Source organism: Oryctolagus cuniculus, chromosome 4 (genome assembly GCF_051225735.1).
Source record: "Oryctolagus cuniculus isolate XC-2025 breed Fujian yellow rabbit chromosome 4, ASM5122573v1, whole genome shotgun sequence".
Lineage (NCBI taxonomy): Eukaryota > Metazoa > Chordata > Mammalia > Lagomorpha > Leporidae > Oryctolagus > Oryctolagus cuniculus.
Genome location: NC_142870.1, coordinates 1908236 through 1930244, shown reverse-complemented (window position 1 = coordinate 1930244; position 22009 = coordinate 1908236). Strand labels below are relative to the sequence as shown.

General features: G+C 55.5%; 2 protein-coding genes across 2 annotated transcripts in view; one reads left to right on the top strand and one right to left on the bottom strand.

Moving 5' to 3' along the window:
• Nucleotides 1-22009, bottom strand: part of TSPEAR (thrombospondin type laminin G domain and EAR repeats) — a 159512-nt gene that overhangs the window by 55638 nt on the left and 81865 nt on the right. Inside the window, exon 2 of the mRNA XM_051839927.3 lies at nucleotides 5046-5266. Within this exon, the coding sequence (XP_051695887.1) occupies nucleotides 5046-5266 (221 nt within the window). The remainder of the gene's footprint in view (nucleotides 1-5045; nucleotides 5267-22009) is intronic.
• Nucleotides 12701-14703, top strand: LOC100344792 (uncharacterized). The gene has a single exon (XM_051839953.3). It carries the CDS (start codon nucleotides 12771-12773, stop codon nucleotides 13716-13718), a length of 948 nt encoding a protein of 315 aa, XP_051695913.2. The 5' UTR covers nucleotides 12701-12770; the 3' UTR covers nucleotides 13719-14703.

The following is a 22009-nucleotide window of genomic DNA, read 5'->3' as shown; positions in this document are numbered from 1 at the left end:
AAATCACAACAGCAAACACAAAAACTGGGCAGGCGGTGTTAAAGGGGCCTCCGAAGCTACTTCTTGTAGGAGGCTGAAAGAAGGCGGAGTCTCCCCTTGCTCAGCCTCTGGAGGGCCAGGTGTTGGGGGCTGACATGTTTTTAAAAATTTTTTTATTTTTATTTTTTGACAGGCAGAGTGGACAGTGAGAGAGAGAGACAGAGAGAAAGGTCTTCCTTTGCCATAGGTTCACCCTCCAATGGCCACCGCAGCTGGTGCACCGCGCTGATCCGATGGCAGGAGCCAGGTGCTTCTCCTGGTCTCCCATGGGGTGCAGGGCCCAAGCACTTGGGCCATCCTCCACCGCACTCCCTGGCCACAGCAGAGAGCTGGCCTGGAAGAAGGGCAACCGGGACAGAATCCGGCGCCCCGACAGGGACTGGAACCTGGTGTGCTGGCGCTGCAAGGCGGAGGATTAGCCTAGTGAGCCACGGCGCAGGCCAAGGGGCTGAGATTTTCTTACCACCCTGTGGATGCCCATGAGTGACCACAAAAGCCCGCAAGTATGGGTTTGGGGGTTACAATCAGTTTAAAGAGTGCAAGTAGAAAATCCAAAAATAATGAGGACCAACTGTATATGAAGAACAACCTTAGCTATGAATGAGTTACATAATCCACTCAAAAGGCAGAGACTGTTCTATTGGATTTAAATACAAGATTCAACTAAATGCTTTATATAATGGACATAGCTGAGATTCAAAGGAACAGATTGAATGTAAAAGGATGGAGAGAGCTGTACAATGCAAACAGCAGCTATCAAAAAGTAGGGTGGCTAACCTGAGTTCAGACAAAATAGACTTGAAAACAACAATCTTTACTAGAAGTATAGGGTCACTTTATAATGATTAAAGGGTCAACCCATCAGGAAGATACAACAAACAAATGCAAATAATACCGAGCAGCACAATACAAGCAAAACACGACAGGAAGACAGAAATGGACGACTCAGCAGCGTGACTGACAACATCCACTGCCTGCATTCCGCTAACAGGTGGACTGCCTCGGGAGATCAACAGGGACACAGAAGGCTAGAGCAGTAAAGTACAGAGGGCCTGGAGACGTCCGCAGTGACGCCGCCTGACGACCGCAGAACGCACCTGCTGCTGGGCGGCACAGGGCCTTGTCTAGGGTAGGACCCGTGCTGGGCCGTGACGCCAACCTCAGTCAGTCGCAGAGTAGAGAAGTGGTGCAGAGTGTGTTCTCTGACTACAGCGTAATGGAATTAGAAGTGACTGGAAACTTCACAAGTATGTGGGAATTCAACACAGTCCTAGATTATCAAAGGGTCAAAGAAGACATCAGAAAGCAAATAAGAATATATTAACGTGAGTAAAAACGGAAACCAAAGTCCTGGAGTGTATGGGAGGCAGCAAAAGCACTGTTTAAAGAAAAGTTTATAGTTGTAAAGACCTATTTTAAGAAAGGTCTCAATCAATAATTCAACCTCCTGCTTTAAAACATTGGGAAAGGAAAACAGCTAAATATAAAGCAAGCACAAAAAAGGAAATAATAAAAGAGCAGAAATAGATAAAGAGGAGTTAATAACTAATGCTGCACAAACTCTTCCAACAACCTGAGGAAGAGCTGATACTTCCAAGCCCATTCTGTGAGGCCACGATTACTCACGTTCTTACATCCCATAACTGTGCAAAGACGTCACCAGGAAATACAAGCAGAGACCAGTGAGTCTGATGGTTATAAAATCCTCAACACAATACTGACTCTTGCAACATGAAAAGAATTGTGCAGATTCACCAGGGACGCAAGATTGACAGTCGTGTAGTACAGTGCATCAGAACAGATGGAGTCACAAGTCACCAAATGAGAAAAGGACTTAGTAATGGCCACCACTCTGTGAAAACAGCAATCACAAAGCCAGCAACAGAAGGAAACTTCCTCAGTGCGGGGCCCACAGAGGACGCCACACGCAGTGTGGAAGCCCGGGTGCTTCTCCCTGAGATCAGGAAGGAGACGGGCATGTGTGCTGCCACTTCTGTCCAGCCTGGTGCTGGCGGCTCTCGTAAGGGCACCAGGCAAGAGAAAGAACAAGTGTGGAGATTGGAGAGGAGGAAGCCACAGCATCTCTACTCACGGGCGACATGATCTCACACATAGAAAACCCTAAGGACTCTACTAGAAAGACAGCACTAGTGAACGACTTAGCAAGACTGCAGATACAAGATCAACACACCAAAATCAACTCTATTTCTACACATTGGCCATGGAAAAGCCAAGGGGTTGGGATATTCTATGTGTAATAGCATCAAAAGGAAAAGCTATACACAGGAGTTGATTGGACAAAAGAATTACAAAACATATCCCCTGAAGGCTATAAACCATGGCTTTCGTCTTGTTAAAAGAATGTGAATCAATGGCCAAGCACCCATTTTCCCAGGTCGGAGACGCAGCCTTGTTGCTGTGGCAACATTCCCAAATCTACCTACTGATTTATTTTCTCCCTATCAGACTCCAAGCTAACTTATTTGTAGAAATTGACAAATTAGCTTAGAATTAATTGCAAAGGTTAACAACAACAAAAAAAACTTGAAAAATAAGAGCAAAGTTGGATGACTCATGGTAGTAAATTTTAAAATGTACTACAAACTTAGAGTATTGAAGACACCGTGGTCCCGGCATAAACATAGACGAGCCAATAGGGTGAAATTGAGACTCCAGGAAGAAGCCCATAAATATGTGGCCCATTGGTTTCCAGAACAGGTGCCGAGTCCTTCCAGAGGGGGAGATTTTGTCTTTTTAGTAAATGCTAGGACAGTGGATAGCCATATGCAGAAAGAGCAAGCTGGACCCCTACTTCATGTCATACACAAAATCAACCCCGATTAATCAGAGACTTAAAGCTAAGTGCTACGTCTGTAAAACTCTTAGGAGAAAACACAGGGGTAAGTCTTAATAACCTCAGATTTGGCATCAGATTCTTAAATATCGTGCCAAAAGTATAAGCAACAAAAGAAGTTGAACTTCATAAAAATTAAGAAGTGTGCCTCAAAGAATTCTATCAAGAAGTAAAAATACAGTCACAGAATGGGAACAAATGCTTCACATCCTGTATTTGACAAGGGAGTTTTATTGAATATACAGAGAACTTTTTATAACTGAACAATAAAATGGCAGTTAACCCAGTGAAAAGCCTTCACCGATAATTTGGACAGGTATTTCCAAAGAAGATGCAGAAACGGCCGGCACAACACAACGGAATATCAGCGTAATGACTCAGCTGGGACATCGAGTCAAACCATGACGAGACACCAGTGCTTGCCCACGTGAGGGTAGAGCCATACAGCTTGTGCTGGCGGGGACATGAAGACATCTACGGCCCTGTACCACTGGAGAGCGTACAAAATGGGTGCTACCTGGGAAAGAAGTCTGATGCTCCCCCAAAGACCATCACAGAATCACCATCTGACTTGGGAATCCACCCCAAGGTATAGACCCCAGAGAAAAGGAGACATGAACGGTGTATGTGAATGCTTATGTCTCGGCAACAGTCGTCATCCCAAAGGTGGAAGCAACTCAAGTGTCCATCGAGGGATGAGTGGACAACCAGAATCCAGATGTCCACGGGAGCACTATTCAGCCGCGAGAAGGAGCGATGCCCTGACCTGTGCCCTGACCTGGCCCGGGAAGGCGGTGTGCTGAGCGCAGGAAGCCAGTTGCCAGATCCTAAATTGTACCAAGCACTCGTGTGGCCAGAGGTAGGTGCACAGAGCCAGAGAGGAGGAAGGCGCCGCTCAGGGCAGAGGCTGAGGCAGGGCCCCGGGGCGAGAGCTGAAGAGGGCGGGACTGGAGGGCATGTGGATGACATCTCAGTAACGCTGTGGAAAACTGCTGTGTAGGACAGAAAGGAGAAAGTGTGGCTGGTGGCAGGTGCCTTCCAGACCCATGATGGACAGAGCTGGGCACGCAGTGGCGTCACTGGAGCCAGACGGTAGCGTCGGGCGGGCAGGCGCTGGCACAGTGGTGCACACAGAGGTCAGACACCCGCATCCCACATGAGTGCCTGGGCTTGAGTCTCGTCTCCACTCCTGTCCCAGCTTCCTGCTGACGGGCACCCTGGGAGGCAGCTGGTGATGGCTCAAGCGGGCAGGTCCCTGCCGTGCCTGCGGGAGCCCGGGGTTGGGTTCCCAGCTCCGTCTTGATGCCCAGCATTTGTGGGCATTTGGAGCGTGAACCACTGGATGGGAGCTCTCTCTGCTTCTCATACCAATCAGTCAATCATATTTAAAAATTTTATAGTCGCGTTCAGTAAGATAACTGGTAAGATGAAGAATTTAAACGGAAAATGGGAATTTGTATGTGTGCGTGTGTGTGTGTGTGTGTGTGTACAAAAGAGTGAAATGGAAATGATAGGACAGGAAAATTCTGTCACTGAAAATGGAGCAGCTGGGTTTTCCAGGAGATGAGACAAGAGGCCCGGGGATGGGACGGCTGAGAAATCATCAGGACGTGCCAGGACTGCTGTCCCCAGGAAACCCTCAGGGTGCTGCCGCCACCGGGAAGAGCTGTGCTCCCCAAACCCGCGTGACCTCACTCTTGGCCACTCCAGAGGAGTTTGCTGCACGTATGACGCCCATCGTCCCAGGAACCGTGGGGAGGGGGACATTGGCCTCCACCTTCCAGACCGTTGGGAGGGGGAGAGGCAGGCTGAGTCTGGGTCTGGGATCCGTGGGGCAGCAAACCTCAGGTGAGGGGCCAGCCAGCGCAGGCTGCATTGGTGATTTCACTGTTCCCTGCCCGAGGGCATCAAGCCTGAGCCTCCAAGCTCTGCACCTGTAACCACAGGCAGTACCAGCACAGACCCTGAGACCCGCATGCATGTCCCAGTGACGGGGAGCTAGGACCACCTAGCAAGGCGAGGCTCCCCTGACCCCCACGGTGCCCTCGGAGACCTCGCCGTGCCCGACCAGTCGCACCCTTGCATCACTGGCATGGGGAGCCTCGGAGAGGGAACGGGGCATCCTGACGTAAAGACAAAAAGTGCCACTGACCTTGGGTGTGAGGTGGGGGCATTTCAAGGTCATGACGATGGAGAATTCTTCAGGGAAGAGGTCACACCTGAAGAAGATCCTCGAGGCAGGGAAGCTCACAGCACGGGGGGCGGCAGCCTGCAGCTGGAGGCCCCACACCCCCTGCACCTGCACCGTCCTCACTCCACCCATGGCGCTGTGCAAAGGGACTGCCTCTGCCAGGAGATCCAGGGGCCGCAGGTCTGTGGCAAAGACAACAGAGCTGGGTTAGGCTGGACGTCCCTGTAGGGTGAGGACCGTGACCGCTGGCATTTGTGGGACACAGAGGCGGGCTCTGGGCTCAGTGTCTTCAGCTCTGCACACTGTGAGAGCTGCCAATATCAAAATGGAGTCTCTTGTCAGGCCCTCACCTACGAGGCTAGTAGCCGGGAACTTTCCCCTTGGGGTCTGGGAAGGGGGTTCCCCCACAGCACCGGATGATAGGAACTGCTGGCCAAGGCTGGGGGACTGCAGTCTGCAGAGACACCACTCCCACGAGGACGTTCACCTGGCAGCACCTGTCTCTTTTCCCTGGGGCCACCATGTTGTCCATCGTTGTGGCCAAGGGTGATTCTTCAGAATGCATCACACAGCCCTCACTCTGCCCTTAAAGGTTCCCTGGTAGGCCTCGCTGAGTGGCTCGGAGACCCCCACCGTAGGGCCCTGCTTGCTGCTAAGGTTGCCGGCTCTGCCCTCGCCACAGCCGGGCAAGTTGTGGCCCAGGAGCTTCCCAGACCCTAGTCAGGAGTGGTAACAACTGCCTCTGGCTGCCTGCGTGTCACTCCTGAAATCTGCCCAGGCTGAGCGGGCCCTGCCTTTGGCTGTGCATGCTCAGAGGTGGGAGCAGGGCCCTCATGCAGACAGGCCTGCCGTAGGGGGGCTCCGGGGGGAAGGATCCCATCACTAGGCCTCTGCGTGCCATGTGCCCTGGCAGAGCCTGGCCAGGTGCTGTCGCACGGTGCAGCGTCCCACACGGGCCTGGGCACTGCCATGGAGCTGGGCAGCGCCTCCCCCTGGCCCGCATCAGAAGCAGGTGCACCCTGGGGAGAGGCTCCCTTTCCAAGTTCAAAGTCATCAGAGGCACCTGGTGGGCTGATGCGGCCTGATGTGTGCCTGCAAAGGCAAAGGGGGTGCGTGGAGAGCCTCAGGACAGATGGGGGCTTCTGGAGCAGCTCATCTGGCCCAGCTGGTTAGCTGGGATGCCTTCTGGCCCTGCTGCCAGTGTGGCCATGCAGCCTATGGAATGACCCAGAAATCTGAGCAGCACCCTCCCTAGGAGTCGAACCAGTGACCTTCCTGAAGCAGTATGGCTGTGGCTCCACTGGGCCATGGGGGTGTTGGGGTCTGTGCTGTGAAGTGGTCGGGACCACAGGAGAACCATGACACACCCCGCTATGTGCAGCACCCCATGAGCAGTGGGTGGCAGTTGGAGGGCCTCTGCCCTTGGCCAAGCTGCCCCTGCATGGACGACTCCCTCCAAGACAAAGGAGGGGCTGGCCACAGGCAGCTGCAGCTTCCTGGAGGGTGCCGGGTGCAGCAGCCACAGGAGACAGAGCTGGCTGCTGGCAGGGTGTGGGTGAGGGCCACTCGCCAGGAAAAGGGAGAAGTGGACAAAGCCGAGCCCACTTCTCTCCACTCAAGGAAAGCAGCCTGTCCACAGCGTGGTCAGGAATCAGGCAGGCGCTGCAGCAGACAGGAAACAGGGCCATCGCAGGCACTGACACAAGAGGGAAGTCAGGGCGGTGGGGACGACACAGCCACAGGAGGAGGATGAGCAGTGGACGGCACTCCTGCTTGTCAGTACATCAGCCTCCACACAAATGGCAACGCCATGTCAAAGATTTCAAGCACAGGAGACCCCCTGGGACAGCTGCAGTGGCACAGTCCGGGCCAGGAGCCCGAGCCCTCTGCCCCATGTCTGGAGCATCAGGCTGGGCACAGAGCAGTCCCCAGGCCCCTCCATCCTTGCACAGCATGGCCGCCCAGGCTGGAGTGAGCTGCAGAGCACTGCACCCCCCAACTCCCCCATTGGCATGGGACAAGCACATATCCTCGTTCTGCAGAATCTGGCTGTGCTCTTGGGGCAGGGAGTGACCCTGCCGTGACTGCTCAGTGGGCGTGGCCAGCACAAGGCGGGACTTCGTCACGGTACACACTGTGGGCTTGCCTAGCTGCATAGCCATGGCCCCAGAAGGATCTGGGACACGTGTGGATGGAAGGCTGTCTTAGTACACAATGCTAGCCGGCGCCATGGCTCACTAGGCTAATTCTCCGCCTTGCGGCGCCGGCACACCGGGTTCTAGTCCCGGTCGGGGCGCCAGATTCTGTCCCGGTTGCCCCTCTTCCAGGCCAGCTCTCTGCTGTGGCCAGGGAGTGCAGTGGAGGTTGGCCCAAGTGCTTGGGCCCTGCACCCCATGGGAGACCAGGAGAAGCACCTGGCTCCTGCCATCGGATCAGCGCGGTGCGCCGACTGCAGCGCGCCAGCCGCAGTGCGCCAGCCGCAGCGGCTGTTGGAGGGTGAACCAACAGCAAAGGAAGACCTTTCTCTCTCTCTCTCTCTCTCTCTCTCACTGTCCACTCTGCCTGTCAGAAAAAGTACACAATGCTGTGTTTGTCTAACCGCAGGAGGCCAACAGTGCGGCAGCTCTCGTGACCTTGCACAGTGCTACGAGATATGCCACCGGGTTGGGAGGGAGGTGTTGCCACAATGGTTACGTCACACTTGGGATGCCTGTGTCATGTATCTGAGTGTCTGGTTCCACTTCCTGTCCAGCTTCCTGCTAATCCTCACCTTGGGAGGCAGCAGGTGACGGATGGCTCAAGCACTGGGCCCCTTCTGCGTGGGAGGCCCACATGGAGCTCCCGACTCCTGGCTGCAGCACTGGTGGTTGCGCCCATGTAGGGAGTGACCCAGTGGATGGAAGGTCTCTCTTTGTCTACCTCTCAGCGTCTCTGCCTATCAAATAGTAATGAAAACGAATACATTTTAAAAAGCTGCCAGGCCATGGAGCACCTGCGAGGAAGGACCTGTGTTTTCTCCACTGTTGTGAATGCTTAAAGGTAGCCAACACCTGGAGGAGGGACAGGTCCCACCATGATACTGGCAGGATTCTGGCCCCTGGAGGTGGGGATTGTGGGACAACTCTATTCTGGGACCTTGACCAACACCCTGGGGAGTCTGGGCTTGGCCCTGGAGATGCCCAGCGAGGCCCAGCAGGCTCTGTGCACCCGAGGCCCACCCCAAGCCTCTGAGAGACCCTGCCAGGGGTGGTTTCCCTGTGGCACTGCCAACCCCCAGGGTGTGGCTGGGCCATGTGGAGCCCCTCCCCCACCCTGGGCAATCTGGGCAAATAGGAGTGGGCTTTGCTTTGGCAAAAACCCACCCCAGATGTGTTGGTGTTCCCTGCCTACACAGGGAGCTTTGTCCCTTCCTGGGGGAGTTCTCCACAGACAGAGGATGAGAAGCTGGCTTGGTGCCGATCACAGCCTCCCCAAGAGATGGCTCACACTCTCCTCCGTGGCCATCCCAGGAAATGACACAGCTCTCACCAGGCGCAGGTGACAGGGCTCAGCCCAGGACCTACCCCCGAGATGCCTCAAATCCATCACTGGCAGGCCACACCGGGGGCCACCCTTGGCTCGTGTGCCCGTGGGAGTCCTGCTGGGGCCCGCCTGGCTTCTTGTGATGGTCCTTTCAGAAGGGAATAGTGGCTGCCTTGAAGCCGAGTGCAGCTCGGCAGAGGGATGTGCTAGCCAGAGGGACCAGCTCAAAGCTGGCTGCACACGGGACCCTAAAACAGACCCTGGGCTCCAGATCTGGCCTGCGGCGCCCTCAGCCTCTCAGCCTTCCCTGGAAAATGGAAGCATGGGGACTGGCCCCTGTCAGGAGCTCAGCTGAGCTGGAGAAGGTGGAACGCACTGCTGAGTGGAAAATGCATTACTGCACCCAAGTCACCAGACACTTAGCACAAGCGCCCTGCTGAGCACAGTCACTTCCCTCCCGCCGTGGCTGAGGAGAGGAGGGGCCGCAGATCACCGCCCAGGAAGGCTCCGAGTGCCGAATCCCAAGTGTGGCGTCTGTGGCATGTGCTCTGCCACACCGCTGTGAGGCTGCAAGTCTCAGTGGAGGGCGTCTGTCGTGAGAACCATCAGTATCACTGCCTCGTTCCCCACTGGAGCCGAGTGACCATGCACCTGTGACACACGGAGGCCGAGAGCAGCACAGGCCCGCGTTACTCAGGCCACCCCTGCTGATCTGTGCGTCCCCCAGCGCCGTGTCGTGTCACCCAAGGGCGGCTGGGGCCCTCAGACCTGGAATCTGCTTGGATGGCCTCGTCCTGCGACCACATCTTACAGGCCTGAGTTTGCCGGCTGGAGCCCATCACCGGGGCTGCAGTGAACGGCTGCTGCCTCGCCCGCTGCACGAGGTGGGCAGCAGGGCTCTTGGTGAGGCTCACACAGAGCCTGGGAACCCATTCACCCGTGGCCACGTGCCTGCCAGCTCGAAACCAGATCTTCACTTCCTGTCATTCTCATGTGTGGTCCAGCGGGGTGCAGGGATGGCGTCTCAGGAGACTGCCCGGGGCCGGCCTGGGGGTGGAGAACGTCATCCCCAACTCATCCAGTACAGGATGCTCCACGCCTGGGATCCCACCCAGAGGGCTCCTTCCAGGACCAAGGACCCAGGACACTTCCTCCTCCTCCTGCTCCCACCTCTGACCCCAGGGATTTTGCAGGAGGAAACACTGCTGTCTCCCGCCAGGCGGGATTAGCCCCACAATCCAGTGGCTTTCCGGGCTTGCTCCATGTCCCGGCTGGCAGGTGCAGACAGGAACAGCAGAGGAGCGCTGGAAACAGCCCCAGGCCCCAGTGCTTGCCTGCCCTCAAATTCCAGCACACGGGAGTCCTCACCACACCACAGCCACAGGACATGCATGTTGGGGCTGGGACTCTGGGAAACAAGCCCAGGAGGGCCCTGGGGTGGGCACATCCAAGGCCTCAGGTTGCGGGCCAGGTTGGGCCCCAGGGTTCGCGGAGGAAGGGCCATTCCGTGAGAAGGGAAGGAAGGTGGGACCCAGTCGGCAGAGCTCAGCCTTGAGAAACTAGAGAAAGAAGGGCAAAGGAGCCCCCAGGGAGCTTGGCTCCAGGCAGGGAGGGGCGTGAGGGTGGCCAGGGAGAGGGGAGGGATCACCCCTCCGTGGGCTAAGAGGGTCGACGGCATTGGCAGAGCACAAGGGGGAGGGGGCGGAGAGATTTCCAATATTAAGGACAAAAAAAGGAGGACTCGAAACACCTTACGGCCATTGCAAGGAGAACCAGGGTGCCCTACAAGCCGCGCGTGCACATGTACTTAAAGCCCTGGCAGCAGGTCCATGGGCATGCACCCCAGAGCCCACGAAAGCAGCGGCCACCGCCACGAGGGCCACTGACACCCAAGAGAGGCTCTCCACTGAGGAGGCACCAGTTCCTTGGAAAACTGTACCCCTTATTTAAAGAGATAAAAGCCAATTCTGTGTCGTCTTGTATAGGAAACAGCAGCGGAGGAAACACCTGCCACACCCAAAAACCCCGGACACGCAGGGACCAAGGCCCTCACGAGCATGCAGGCACCCCACGGAGGACACTGCATCTGAGGACATCAGATGGCACAGGACTTGCCCGGAGCCTGCTCGGGCCGCCGAGTGTGGAGCCTCTGATGCACGCAAGCGCTGCATAAACCGTCGCTAGTCCATCCTGTTCGGGGGCTCAGGAAACGGGCAGCGCGGTCAGCTCAGACGCCGCTGTTGCCGGAGGTCTCGGACGTGTGCTCAGCGGAACCTGCAGACGCAGCCCCACAGAGACGGGCACTGCCCGCCTGAGGCCTGGCGACCTGGGACCTGGGCAGGGGCTCTGACTTTGTGGGTACCCAAGACCTCGGCGCTGGCTCCACAGCTCCAGAACCTACTTCCGAGCCAAAATGTGTTAACAGTCAGCTAGGGGAATTCACCCTGAAACAGACTGAGACAGGAAACTGTCTCCACGTGAAGAAAAAGACATTCCACAAAATCCAACATGCGCTCATGAGAAAATCACCCAGCACAGAAGGGATGAAGCTGCCCGCGAGAGCCGGAGCCGACAGCACCTGAACAGCCCCATCAGTGTGGACCCCCACGGCTACGCAGAGCGGGGTCTCCCCGAAGTCGGGAAGAATCTCCCCAAACCATTCATGAATCACAGAGGAGCAACAGTGGCCTCACCGGCGATGACGCCCCAGGCTGCAACTCTGCACTGCTATGGGATCTGTCCCTAGTGCGGGGACCTCAGTGGAACCCCGAGAACACAGCAGACAAACCCTACGGGAGGGGTGTGCTGCAATGCTCCCAACCAGTCCTCTGCACAGGGACCAGGCTCACCAGGGACAAGGACAGGCTGAGCCCCCATCAGGCCATGGAAGCCCCATGGGTCTCTGCACAACACAGTGGGGTCCAGAGCAGACGCTGCTGTGGAGTGGGGCGGGGGCTGTCCCAGATCGCTCTGGGGAGGAGCGGCCACCATGCTGGTGTCCAGAGCAGGTCTCTGACCCCTGGTTGTGTGGAAGTTGTCAGAATGAAGATGGGCTCTTGCACGCGTCGACCCTGACAAGAAAGCCCGTAAGTGAAGCCGAGAGGTCACAAAGGAAGGCGCCCTGGGCCTTCAGTACAAGCTCCAGTACGAGATTTCCATGCAAGGCCATGGTTCTCCTGGAGCCGGGATGATGGCCACGGTCAGGTGGGTAGGCGCATGTGTCCACCACCGGCCGCTGAGCTCAGCCTGTGGCCGAGGCGTCAGAGGGCATGCCGACAGCCGCTCAGTGAACCACGATTCAAGAAATGGCCCTGGGATCAGTCCTTGCCCGGAGCAGCTCACACCTCGAGCGCCCCAGCCCTGGGAAGGCGCCCATTCAGATCAGGTTACAATGAGGTCAGCAGGCAGGCCCTAATGCAGGGACTGGGGTCCCCAGAAAGGGGGGATTCAGATGCACAGCCCCAGGAAGACACCTTGTGGTCACAGACCGAGGCTTGGCGGGGCTGCCACACGCCAAGGCCAAGGGAGGCCCAGGTTCACCAGCCACCACCAGCAGCAGATGGAGGCCAGGACAGGTCCTCCCACACGGCCTCAGAGTAACGGGCCCTGCTGACAGCTTGACCCCCAGATCCATGAGACCGTCCAATTTGCTTAACCACACAGTCTGCTGCTGAGGCCAGGGAATGATTAGCTCCTGGCATGGAGACCGTGACACGGCCGCCTTTATTTAGACAGCAAGCAGGGCTAATCTCCAAGCTTCCACTGCAGAGGGGCCCAGAGTGACTCACAGCAGCCACGCCCAGGACCCAGGGCCCTGGACAGCCCTGGGCTTGGCACCAAGAGACTCTGGGCAGGCACACGACTGGCTACGCCCCCTCCAGCGATCCTTCTAAGAACATCCAGGAACAACCCACGCCAACTTCAAGTTTTGCAAGCTGAGGAACCACTCGGGAAACTGAGTCAGCCACTGTTTGTTCTCCAAGGAAAGGCTCCAAACACCAACAAGGAAGGGTGGGAGATGCAGAGCCTCCTGCTGGGGCAACACACACCCTGCAGGGGATAAAAGCTGGAGATCTTGGAGCCACTCCACACACACACTCACCCACTCACTCACCCACTCACTCACCCCTGCCCAGCTCACCGCCCGCCACGGCCGCCTCCACCATGTCCGTCTGCTCCAGCAACCTGAGCTACGGCAGCAACGTCTGCATGCCCGGCTCCTGTGACCCCTGCCCCTCCTGGCAGGTGGACGACTGCCCAGAGAGCTGCTGCGAGCCCCCCTGCTGCGCCCCCAGCTGCTGCGCCCCAGCCCCCTCCGTGACCCTCGTCTGCACCCCAGGGAGCTGCCAGTCAGCGTGCACCAGCTCCTGCACGCCCCTGTGCTGCCAGCAGTCTAGCTGCCAGCCCTCGTGCTGCTCCTCCAACCCCTGCCAGCAGCCCAGCTGTGTGACCCTCTGCTGCAAGCCCCTGAGCTGTGTGCCCGTCTCCTGTGTGCCCGTCTGCTCTGGAAGCTCCTCCTCCTGCTGCCAACAGTCTAGCTGCCAGCCGTCCTGCTGCTCCTCCCCCTGCCAGCAGCCCAGCTGTGTGACCCTCTGCTGCAGGCCCCTGAGCTGTGTGCCCGTCTCCTGTGTGCCCGTCTGCTCTGGGACCTCCTCCTCATGCTGCCAGCAGTCTAGCTGCCAGCCCTCGTGCTGCTCCTCCCCCTGCCAGCAGCCCAGCTGTGTGACCCTCTGCTGCAAGCCCGTGAGCTGTGTGCCCGTCTCCTGTGTGTCCGTCTGCTCTGGGGGCTCCTCCCCCTGCTGCCAGCCGTCCTGCAGCCCCTCCCCCTGCCAGCAGCCCAGTGTGACCCTCTGCTGCAGGCCCCTGAGCTGTGTGCCCGTCTGCCCACGCCCCTCGTGCTGCCAGCCCAGCCCCTGCCCCTCGTCCTGCTGCAGACCCTCCTCCTGCGTGTCCCTGCTCTGCCGCCCCGTGTGCAGGCCCGCCTGCTGCGTGCCCGCCCCCTCCTGCCAGCCCAGCTGCTGCCGCCCGGCCTCCTGCGTGTCCCTGCTCTGCCGCCCCGCCTGCTCCCGCCCCGCCTGCTGCGGCCTCTCCTCGGGACAGTCCTGCTGCTGATGGACCTGTCTTCCCAGGCCAGTCATGTTCTTGCCCCGGAAGCTGGTCACCCTACAGTTAGAATGCACCCTGATGTCTGCTGGTCCTGTGTGGGGCTGAGCTGGACCACAGGGCATCGTCCATGCCTGCGTATCCCCTTGGGCGGCCTCCCTTCCATGTGCTGAGTCCGTCTCTAAAGGCCCTTGAGCAAATGCACCATTAAAGACTTTTGGCTCTGTAACACCCTTGGCTCAGTGTCCTGCTACCCACAGGGATCCTGGGTGCTTCTTGTGCACAGGGGGCGGGGCTCCCAGGGGTCTGCACTTGGCATCAGAGGCTTGGGTGCAGCCCCATGACCTTTGGGGCCCTTTTGGGTTGGGCCCTAATTCCTATACCAGTTTCACTCCATGGCCATTTTGTGGAGTGTCCACTGCCTTGTCGCTTCCCCGGCTGTGGTAGCTTCTGGATCCACGGCTCTCCCGCATGGGGGCTCTTCCCAGGGCGGGGTGTGACGCCAGGGAGCTGGGTTTCGGGTATGAGACTGCCCGTAAGGCGTCGTGGACTGGCGAGGATGGTGGTGGCCATGTGGGAACACACAGACACGTGGTATGCCAGAGACACTGTGGTTGTGATTGGGCGATTTAAGAAATCAAGTTCGGATGATGATGCGTGGGCACCACCGAGGAGGCACCAACTTCAGTCCACTGATTACGACAGCAAAAAGGAATTTCAGGGGCCGGCGCTGTGGCGCAGTGGGTTAAGGCCCTGGCCTGAAGTGCCAGCATCCCATACGGGCACCTGTTTGAGACCCGGCTGCTCCACTTCCCACCCAGCTCTCTGCTGTGGCCTGGGAAAGCAGTGGAAGATGCCCAAGTCCTTGGGCCCCTGCACCCGCGTGGGAGACCTGGAAGAAGCTCCTGGCTCCTGGCTTCGGATCAGTGCGGCTCCGGCCATTGCAGCCATTTGGAGATTGAACCAGTGGATGGAAGACCTCTCTCTCTCTCTGCCTCTCCTGCTCTCTCTGTGTAACTCTGATGTTCAAATAAATAATTCTTTAAAAAAAAAAAAAAAGATTTTCAAAGCAAAGCCAGAGAGTGGCTGAGAGCTCACGGAAGTGGACGCGGGGCAGAAGTAGAAGGAGACAGGATCTCCCTGATGCAGGGGCGGAAGTGGCGCAGGGGCGGGATCTCCCTGATGTACAGGCAGAAGTGGGCGCAGGGGCGGGATCTCCCTGATGCAGGGGCAGAAGTGGGCGCAGGGGCGGAAGTGGACGCGAGGGCGGGATCTCCCTGATGTACAGGCGGAAGTGGGCGCAGGGGCGGGATCTCACTGATGCAGGGGCGGAAGTGGGCGCAGGGGCTGAAGTGGATGCGCGGTGGAAGTGGAGGGCGCAGGCGGAAGTGGACGCGCGGCGGAGGTGGAGGGCGCAAGCGGAAGTGGACGCGCGGCGGAAGTGGACGCGCGGCGGAAGTGGACGCGCGGCGGAAGTGGACGCGCGGCGGAAGTGGACGCGCGGCGGAAGTGGAGGGGGCAGGGAGCTCAGCGCCTGCGCAGGCGGAAGTGGACGCGGCTGGAGCTCACTGCGTCCCGCGGAAGTGGACGTGGACTGGGATGCGAGTGCCGCAGGTGAGGTTGCGGGGACCCGCGGCGGTGCTGTGGCGCTAACCGGGTGCTTGTGAGGGTCGCAGTTCGTTTGCTCATGGCCGCGCCTGTGGCCAGAGAGAACCCTGACCGCGAGCCGGCCTCGACACCGAGGACCGGAGGAGGCGCCTGTCCCCGCCACGGCGCTCGGCCTGCGCAGACCGTGGGGCCGCAGCCCGCGAAGGTCGTGTCCTCAAGGGAACGGGCTCCTGTGTCTTGTTTGCAGAAAGACGTCCTCTGGATTTCTGACTCGATCGGAAATAACGGAGACAAGACCATCTCGGTCTCGCGGTCTGCCCGCTGAGCAGCTGGTGGCGTCAGCAGGGACAGCAGGAGTGACCAGAGACCCAGGCTCCGGGACCACCGGCCGTGTGCTTCCTCGGTGCGCCCCAGGCTGAGCCTGGCCCCTGAGCACTGCCTTCGCTCTTTCTAGGAATGAATCTGATGAAACCGCACAGTCAGGGGCTGCTGTCTGCGTGGTCCGTGTCTCCCGGGAACCGCACCCTCACACGCCCTCCCCAGCAGTGGCGGGGTCCAGGGCGGGCCTCTCCCTTGCCAGCTCTCCCACAGTGTGGGGCGCTGGGGAGGGGCTTCCAGAGGTGCCTGGAGTGCGCCGCTGAGAACGCACCATCAGGTGGAGCGTGGAACCCGCAGGCTGAGCAGACCGGGCGACTCAAGGTCAGTCATTCTCGGAGCTCCCGAGGGTCAGAAGACATCTAAGTTCCAAATACCCGGCGAGAAAACTCCCCGAACCCTGCAAGTGTTTAGCGCGGAGTCGCACCTACCCTCAGAGAGCTTCAAAGCGAGCATGAAGCCTCAGAGCCACCGGCAGCGTCACAGAGCGGGGCCTCCCAGGCCCGGCACTCTCTAGGGAAGAAGGACAACGTTCAGCCACAACCGGACATACGGACACGAGGAGAGTGCCGCTCGTCACCGTGGGACAAAGCCGCCTGCAGAAGCACACCCAGAGACGAAGAGCTGTGGGGTCAGACAGGGGCGACGGCGCTGCCCTGAACTGTTTCGGGACCTAAATAAAGCATGGACAACTGAGGAGAGGACTGGAAGACGAGAAAGGAACCAAACGGAACTCAAGTGCTAAGACACACATCAGCATTAAAAAGAAAGGAAAGCCGGCGCCGCGGCTCACTAGGCTAATCCTCCGCCTAGCGGCGCCGGCACACCGGGTTCTAGTCCCGGTCGGGGCGCCGGATTCTGTCCCGGTTGCCCCTCTTCCAGGCCAGCTCTCTGCTGTGGCCAGGGAGTGCAGTGGAGGATGGCCCAGGTGCTTGGGCCCTGCACCCCATGGGAGACCAGGAAAAGCACTTGGCTCCTGGCTCCTGCCATCGGATCAGCGCGGTGCGCCGGCCGCAGCGCGCCGGCCACAGCGCGCCGGCCGCGGCGGCCATTGGAGGGTGAACCAACGGCAAAGGAAGACCTTTCTCTCTGTCTCTCTCTCTCACTGTCCACTCTGCCTGTCAAAAAAAAAAAAAAAAAAAAAAAAAAAAAGAAAGGAAAAAACTCGAAGATTAGATGATTGCCATTACCCCAAGAGAAAATGTGTTCTCTAACCTGGGATAGGCCCACTCCCTCAACCTCCAGGGTCAGCGTCTTAGTCGAGTCTGGTGGGGAAGCCGGTGTGGAATGCCAGGAGTACCCACCAACCAGCTGTGCTGGTTTTGCTGTCTTACACTGTGTGCTGTGGCCAGGTGCGAGCAGACGTGTGATTGACTGGCCACCCTCGGTCCTGCATGTGACAAAGGTAAGTGTCCCTGCTGGACTTCTGGGTGGTTTTCTTTGGGATCTTCTTGGAGGCCTGTTTGATCCTGGGCCCTCACAGTGTGACAGCAACAGAAGAAAAGATCAGTGACGTTGAACTTACCACCGCAGAAGTTTTCCAAACCCCAAGACAGTGAGAAAAGAAAACATTCAAAAATTAACAGAGCCTTAGTGGCCCAATGACTGATCTTCAGTGTGTGACTTAGGAATGACTGGAGACCAGGGAGAAAAGGTGAGAGAGGAAGACTACTAAAAGAGAAATGGCCACATATTTTCCAAATGTGATGAAATTGGTATAAAGAAAACTCACCATGAACCAACCTTTTAATTGGCATTTATACAGTGTTCCATCCAGAAATAGAATGCATTTTGTTTTCAGGTGTACATGGGACACACACAAAAGTAAACAAGATTCCAAGCCTCCGGCAAGTCTCACCGTATTTGAGGGATTTAAATATTGAGTGTGTTGGTTGACCACAACAGAATCTAAATCATTAATGAAAGACATTTGAAAACTTCTCGAATATTTGAAAATTATACCATATGCTTTAAGACAACCCATGAAGGAAAGGAGAAACCACAATGAAAATTAGAAAATATTTTTAATAAAATGAAATCACAGGCCGGCGCCGCAGCTCACTATGCTAATCCTCTGCCTTGCAGCGCCGGCACACCGGGTTCTAGTCCCGGTCGGGGCGCCGGATTCTGTCCCGGTTGCCCCTCTTCCAGGCCAGCTCTCTGCTGTGGCCTGGGAGTGCAGTGGAGGGTGGCCCAAGTACTTGGGCCCTGCACCTCATGGGAGACCATGAGAAGCACCTGGCTCCGCCTTGGATCAGCGCAGCGTGCTGGCTGCAGCGCGCCGGCCGCGGTGGCCATTGGAGGGTGAACCAACAGCAAAAGGAAGACCTTTCTCTCTGTCTCTCTCTCTCACTGTCCACTCTGCCTGTCAAAAAAAAATCACTAAAAAAAAAAAAAAATGAAATCACATACCAAAATGTGTGAGATACCACTAACACAGGACAGAGAGGAAAACGTGTTGCTTTCATTGCTTATCTTGAAAAAGAAGACCTAAAATCAATTATCCAAGACCCCACCTTAGTAAGCTAGAAAACACAGCACAAGGTGAACCCAGATATGGCCAGAGGGTTGGAAGTAATTGAAAAACATGGAAATCTGCCAAATAGAAAGTGGACAAATGAGAAGGCATAAAGGAAACCAGGGCTAGTGCTCTGAGAAGACAGTAACAGTGACAACTGTGAAAAAGAAATAATTACCAACATCAGGATTGAATACAGGATTACCACCCTCAGTTCAGTAGGCGTTAAAGGACAATATGAGGATAGTGCTGCGGCATAATAGGCTAAGCCTGTGGAAGTGGCATCCCATGTGGGCACCTGTTCATGTCCCTGCTGCTCCTCTTCCAATCCATCTCTCTGCAAATGGCCTGGGAAAGCAGTGGAAGATGGCCCAGGTGTGTTGGCCCCACATCCACGTGGGAGATCCAGAAGAAGCTCCTGGCTCCTGGCTTTAGAACCACACAACTACAGCCATTGCAGCCATTTGGGAAGCAAACCAGTGTACAGAGGACCTTTCTCTCTGTCTCTCTCTCTGTAACTCTGCCTCTCAAATAAATAAAATCTTTTTGAAAATCAATAAGAAAACAATGCAAACAGTTTTATGCCAAAACATTTGATAATTTTGACAAAATGGACAAATAACTGGAAAGAGATACATTATAAAAACTAGCACACTAAAAATAGAAAGTCTGAGTAGCCCTTTATTAAAGACATTGAGTTCATAATTAAAATGCTTCACATGAAGAAAATACCAATCCCAGTGGCTTCACTGCTGAATTCCACCAGCATGTATGGAAGAAGAAATACTAACATTCCCCAAACTTTTTCAGAAAATAATGGATGAAGGAAAACTTCTCAGCTTATTTTATGAGACTGGCATAACACCAGTTCCAAGCCTGAAAAGTACATTGAAAGAAAGCTACAGATTTATATATCATGAAGACACATGCAAAAATTCTTTTAAGATGTTAGTAAATTGAAGCCAGCAATATTTGAGGAATCTTAAGGAAGTTTATGGAGAATCCATATTATGAAAAAACTATGGGTAGATATCAAAATTATTTTGCACCAAATTAAACTAATTTTAAAATTTTTCCACCTTTTGACATATCCTTGTATTAATCATAATAATTTATAGCTAAGTGGGGGCTATCTCTGGAATGTTTATTCAGCATTTCAAAAATCAAACCAATACGTTTTACCACATTCACAAATAAAGGGGAAAAGCATAATCACTTCAACAGATGCAAAAGAGGCTTTTGGTAAAATTCAACGTCTGTGCATTAATGAACTTCTAAAAACTAGAATTGAAAAAGAACTGTCACATTTTATGTTGAAAGATTGTTTTCCTCCAAATACAGGAATGAGGCAATAATGTTGATGTGACCACATCTATTCAGTGTTGTCCTTGGTAAAGTTTAACAAGAAAAGAAACAGATGGCAAGCAGAGGGAAAGGAACCTAGGGACATGCCTCTGTACCCAGACAACATGATGATGTACTTAGAATTCTAACAAATATACAGAAATAGCTGTTGAGAGTTTGTAAGTGGATTTAGCAATGTCAACATACAGTGTATTTCTACACTGTAGCAATCAACAGTTGGGAATTGAATAAATATACACTAGCTAGAATATTTAAAAGCAAAGTACTGGACAGTCTAACAAAGCATGTACAAGGTCACTGTGGTTGGAGTATGATTTGTGCCCCAAATTCATATGAGGGCTTGAACCCCAGAATCTTATGTTAGTGGTACTAAGAGAGTGCAAACTTAAGCCAGTCATGGTGTTCAGAGGGATGCCCTTGAGAAGTGACTGAGATTAAATTGGGTCACTAGAGTGAACCCCAAATGGATCCAATCGACTATAAGGAGAGAGATCCAGACCTATAGACACATGGACAGATGTGTGCTCCCTGGGAGAGAACCACCTGCCACCAAGGGCCAGATCAATGGGTTCCTGACTGTAGGCTCCAGAGCTGTGAACCGCAGTGCAACCCAGTCTGCCCCAGGCCCTCCATTATAATCATGAGAAGCTGACTAACAAAGGAAAGTGTTGAAGAGGTGGCATTGCCATAACCATACCTGAAATTGGAGGCCAGGTGGGGATTGTGTGACAGGTGAAGGCAGGAGAGTTCGGAGGGGGAGGCTGGGAATGAGGCCTGGGAGGGGCTGGAGATGTTCAGAAGACCAGGGAGTAAGGGACAGCTGGAGCATCTCGGAGCGTGGCCATGTGAGCCCTGTGATGCAAATGAGTGTTCTCTTAAAAGCTGGACAAGACTGCCCTTGCTGAACCGTGACAGAAGCTCAGAGGTTAAAAGTGGTGGCCGCAGGGGTCCAGCTGAGGAGATGTGGGAAGGACAAAGCAACAGAGCTGCTGCTTTGGATGGATACAGGAGCAAGGGCAGGACCTACAAGGGGAAAGGTTTGGAAATTCTCAGCCTGGAGGAGGAGGAGTGAAGCGACCACAGGCTCGGGCTCGCGCACCTGTGAGGAGCACCTGGCAAGATGCCCAGAAGGCGCCTCACGGGCTTCTCAGAGACCCAGGCCACGAGGCTGAGAAGGGCAGAGCCTTCAGGGAACCCAGGGCTCTTTGCACACCGAAGGCTGAATCGGCAGGTTTGCCGGCATTTAGGGAGCTCCTGAGGCTGAGGCTCGTGCAGAAGGTGCACAGTAGAAATGGCTTCCACTGCTGCTGCTTATGCAGGGACTCAGAATGCAAGAGCTGTGGGGTCATGGCAGCTTCACCATGCTTTCAAAGGAAAACCTGCTATAAAAGTTAAAACAATAACACATCTAGAAGTCAGCACAGGGAAGAACTTTTGTGTTCTTGGGTTGAAGCAGAGTTGCAGAGGTGGTTTTTTTTTTTTTTTTTTTTTTTTTTTTTTTACAGGCAGAGTTAGAGAGAGAGACAGAAAGAACAGTCTTCCTTTTCCTTTGGTTCACCCTGCAATGGCCGCTACGGCCAGTGCGGCCGGTGTGTTGGGGTCGGCCAATCCGAAGCCAGGAGCCAGGTGCTTCCTCCTGGTCTCCCATGCGGGTGAAGGGCCCAAGCACCTGGGCCATCCTCCACTGCACTCCTGGGCCACAGCAGAGAGCTGGACTGGAAGAGGAGCAACCAGGACAGAATCTGGTGCCCCAACCGGGACTAGAACCCGAGGTACCGGCACCACAGGTGGAGGATTAGGCTTGTGAGCCATGGCGCCGGCCTGAAGCAGAGTTTTCTTAGGAACACTGAAGAAAAAAATGACAGATGACTGTAATCAAAACTAAATATTTAGCTCAAAAAACACTTAAGGAAGCGCAAGGGCTGGACACAGATGGGGAGAGGTTTGCCGCAGGATGAAAGCCCTACAGGGAGCCCCTCACGGGGTGATGCTTGCCGGAGCCCTGGGAGGGAAGCCACAGTGGAGTCTCAGGGAGGCAGAGAAATCAGTGGCAGGCAGTGCCTGTGGGGGTGAGCTGTGAACAGGCTGTACAGCTTTGAAACCTACTGACATCCGTGTGCAGCCTGTGAAAGTGGCCGTGGGGCGGCACCACTGCAGACTCCAGAACTGTAGAGCCGCCCCGTGCAGTGCCAGCCTGGAGAGCGGCAACCTCAGGCTCCAACCTGTGATCCCTGAAACATGGGCCACGCCCAGCAGAGCTGTAGGGTTAGGGCTGCCCTAACACGTTGTGCCCAGATGTGCACAAGACACTGGATTTGCAGCTTGAGGATGTAACACTTGCTGTACTGATTTTTGGTCTTGCTTTGGGCCAATACCTACTTCCTATTTCCCTTTTAGAATGGAAGGCACACCTGTGCCTGTCCTGCAATTGTGT

Excerpts from the sequence above, each read along its gene's own strand:
- LOC100344792 (XM_051839953.3), top strand. The coding sequence starts at position 12,771 with ATGTCCGTCTGCTCCAGCAACCTGAGCTACGGCAGCAACGTCTGCATG.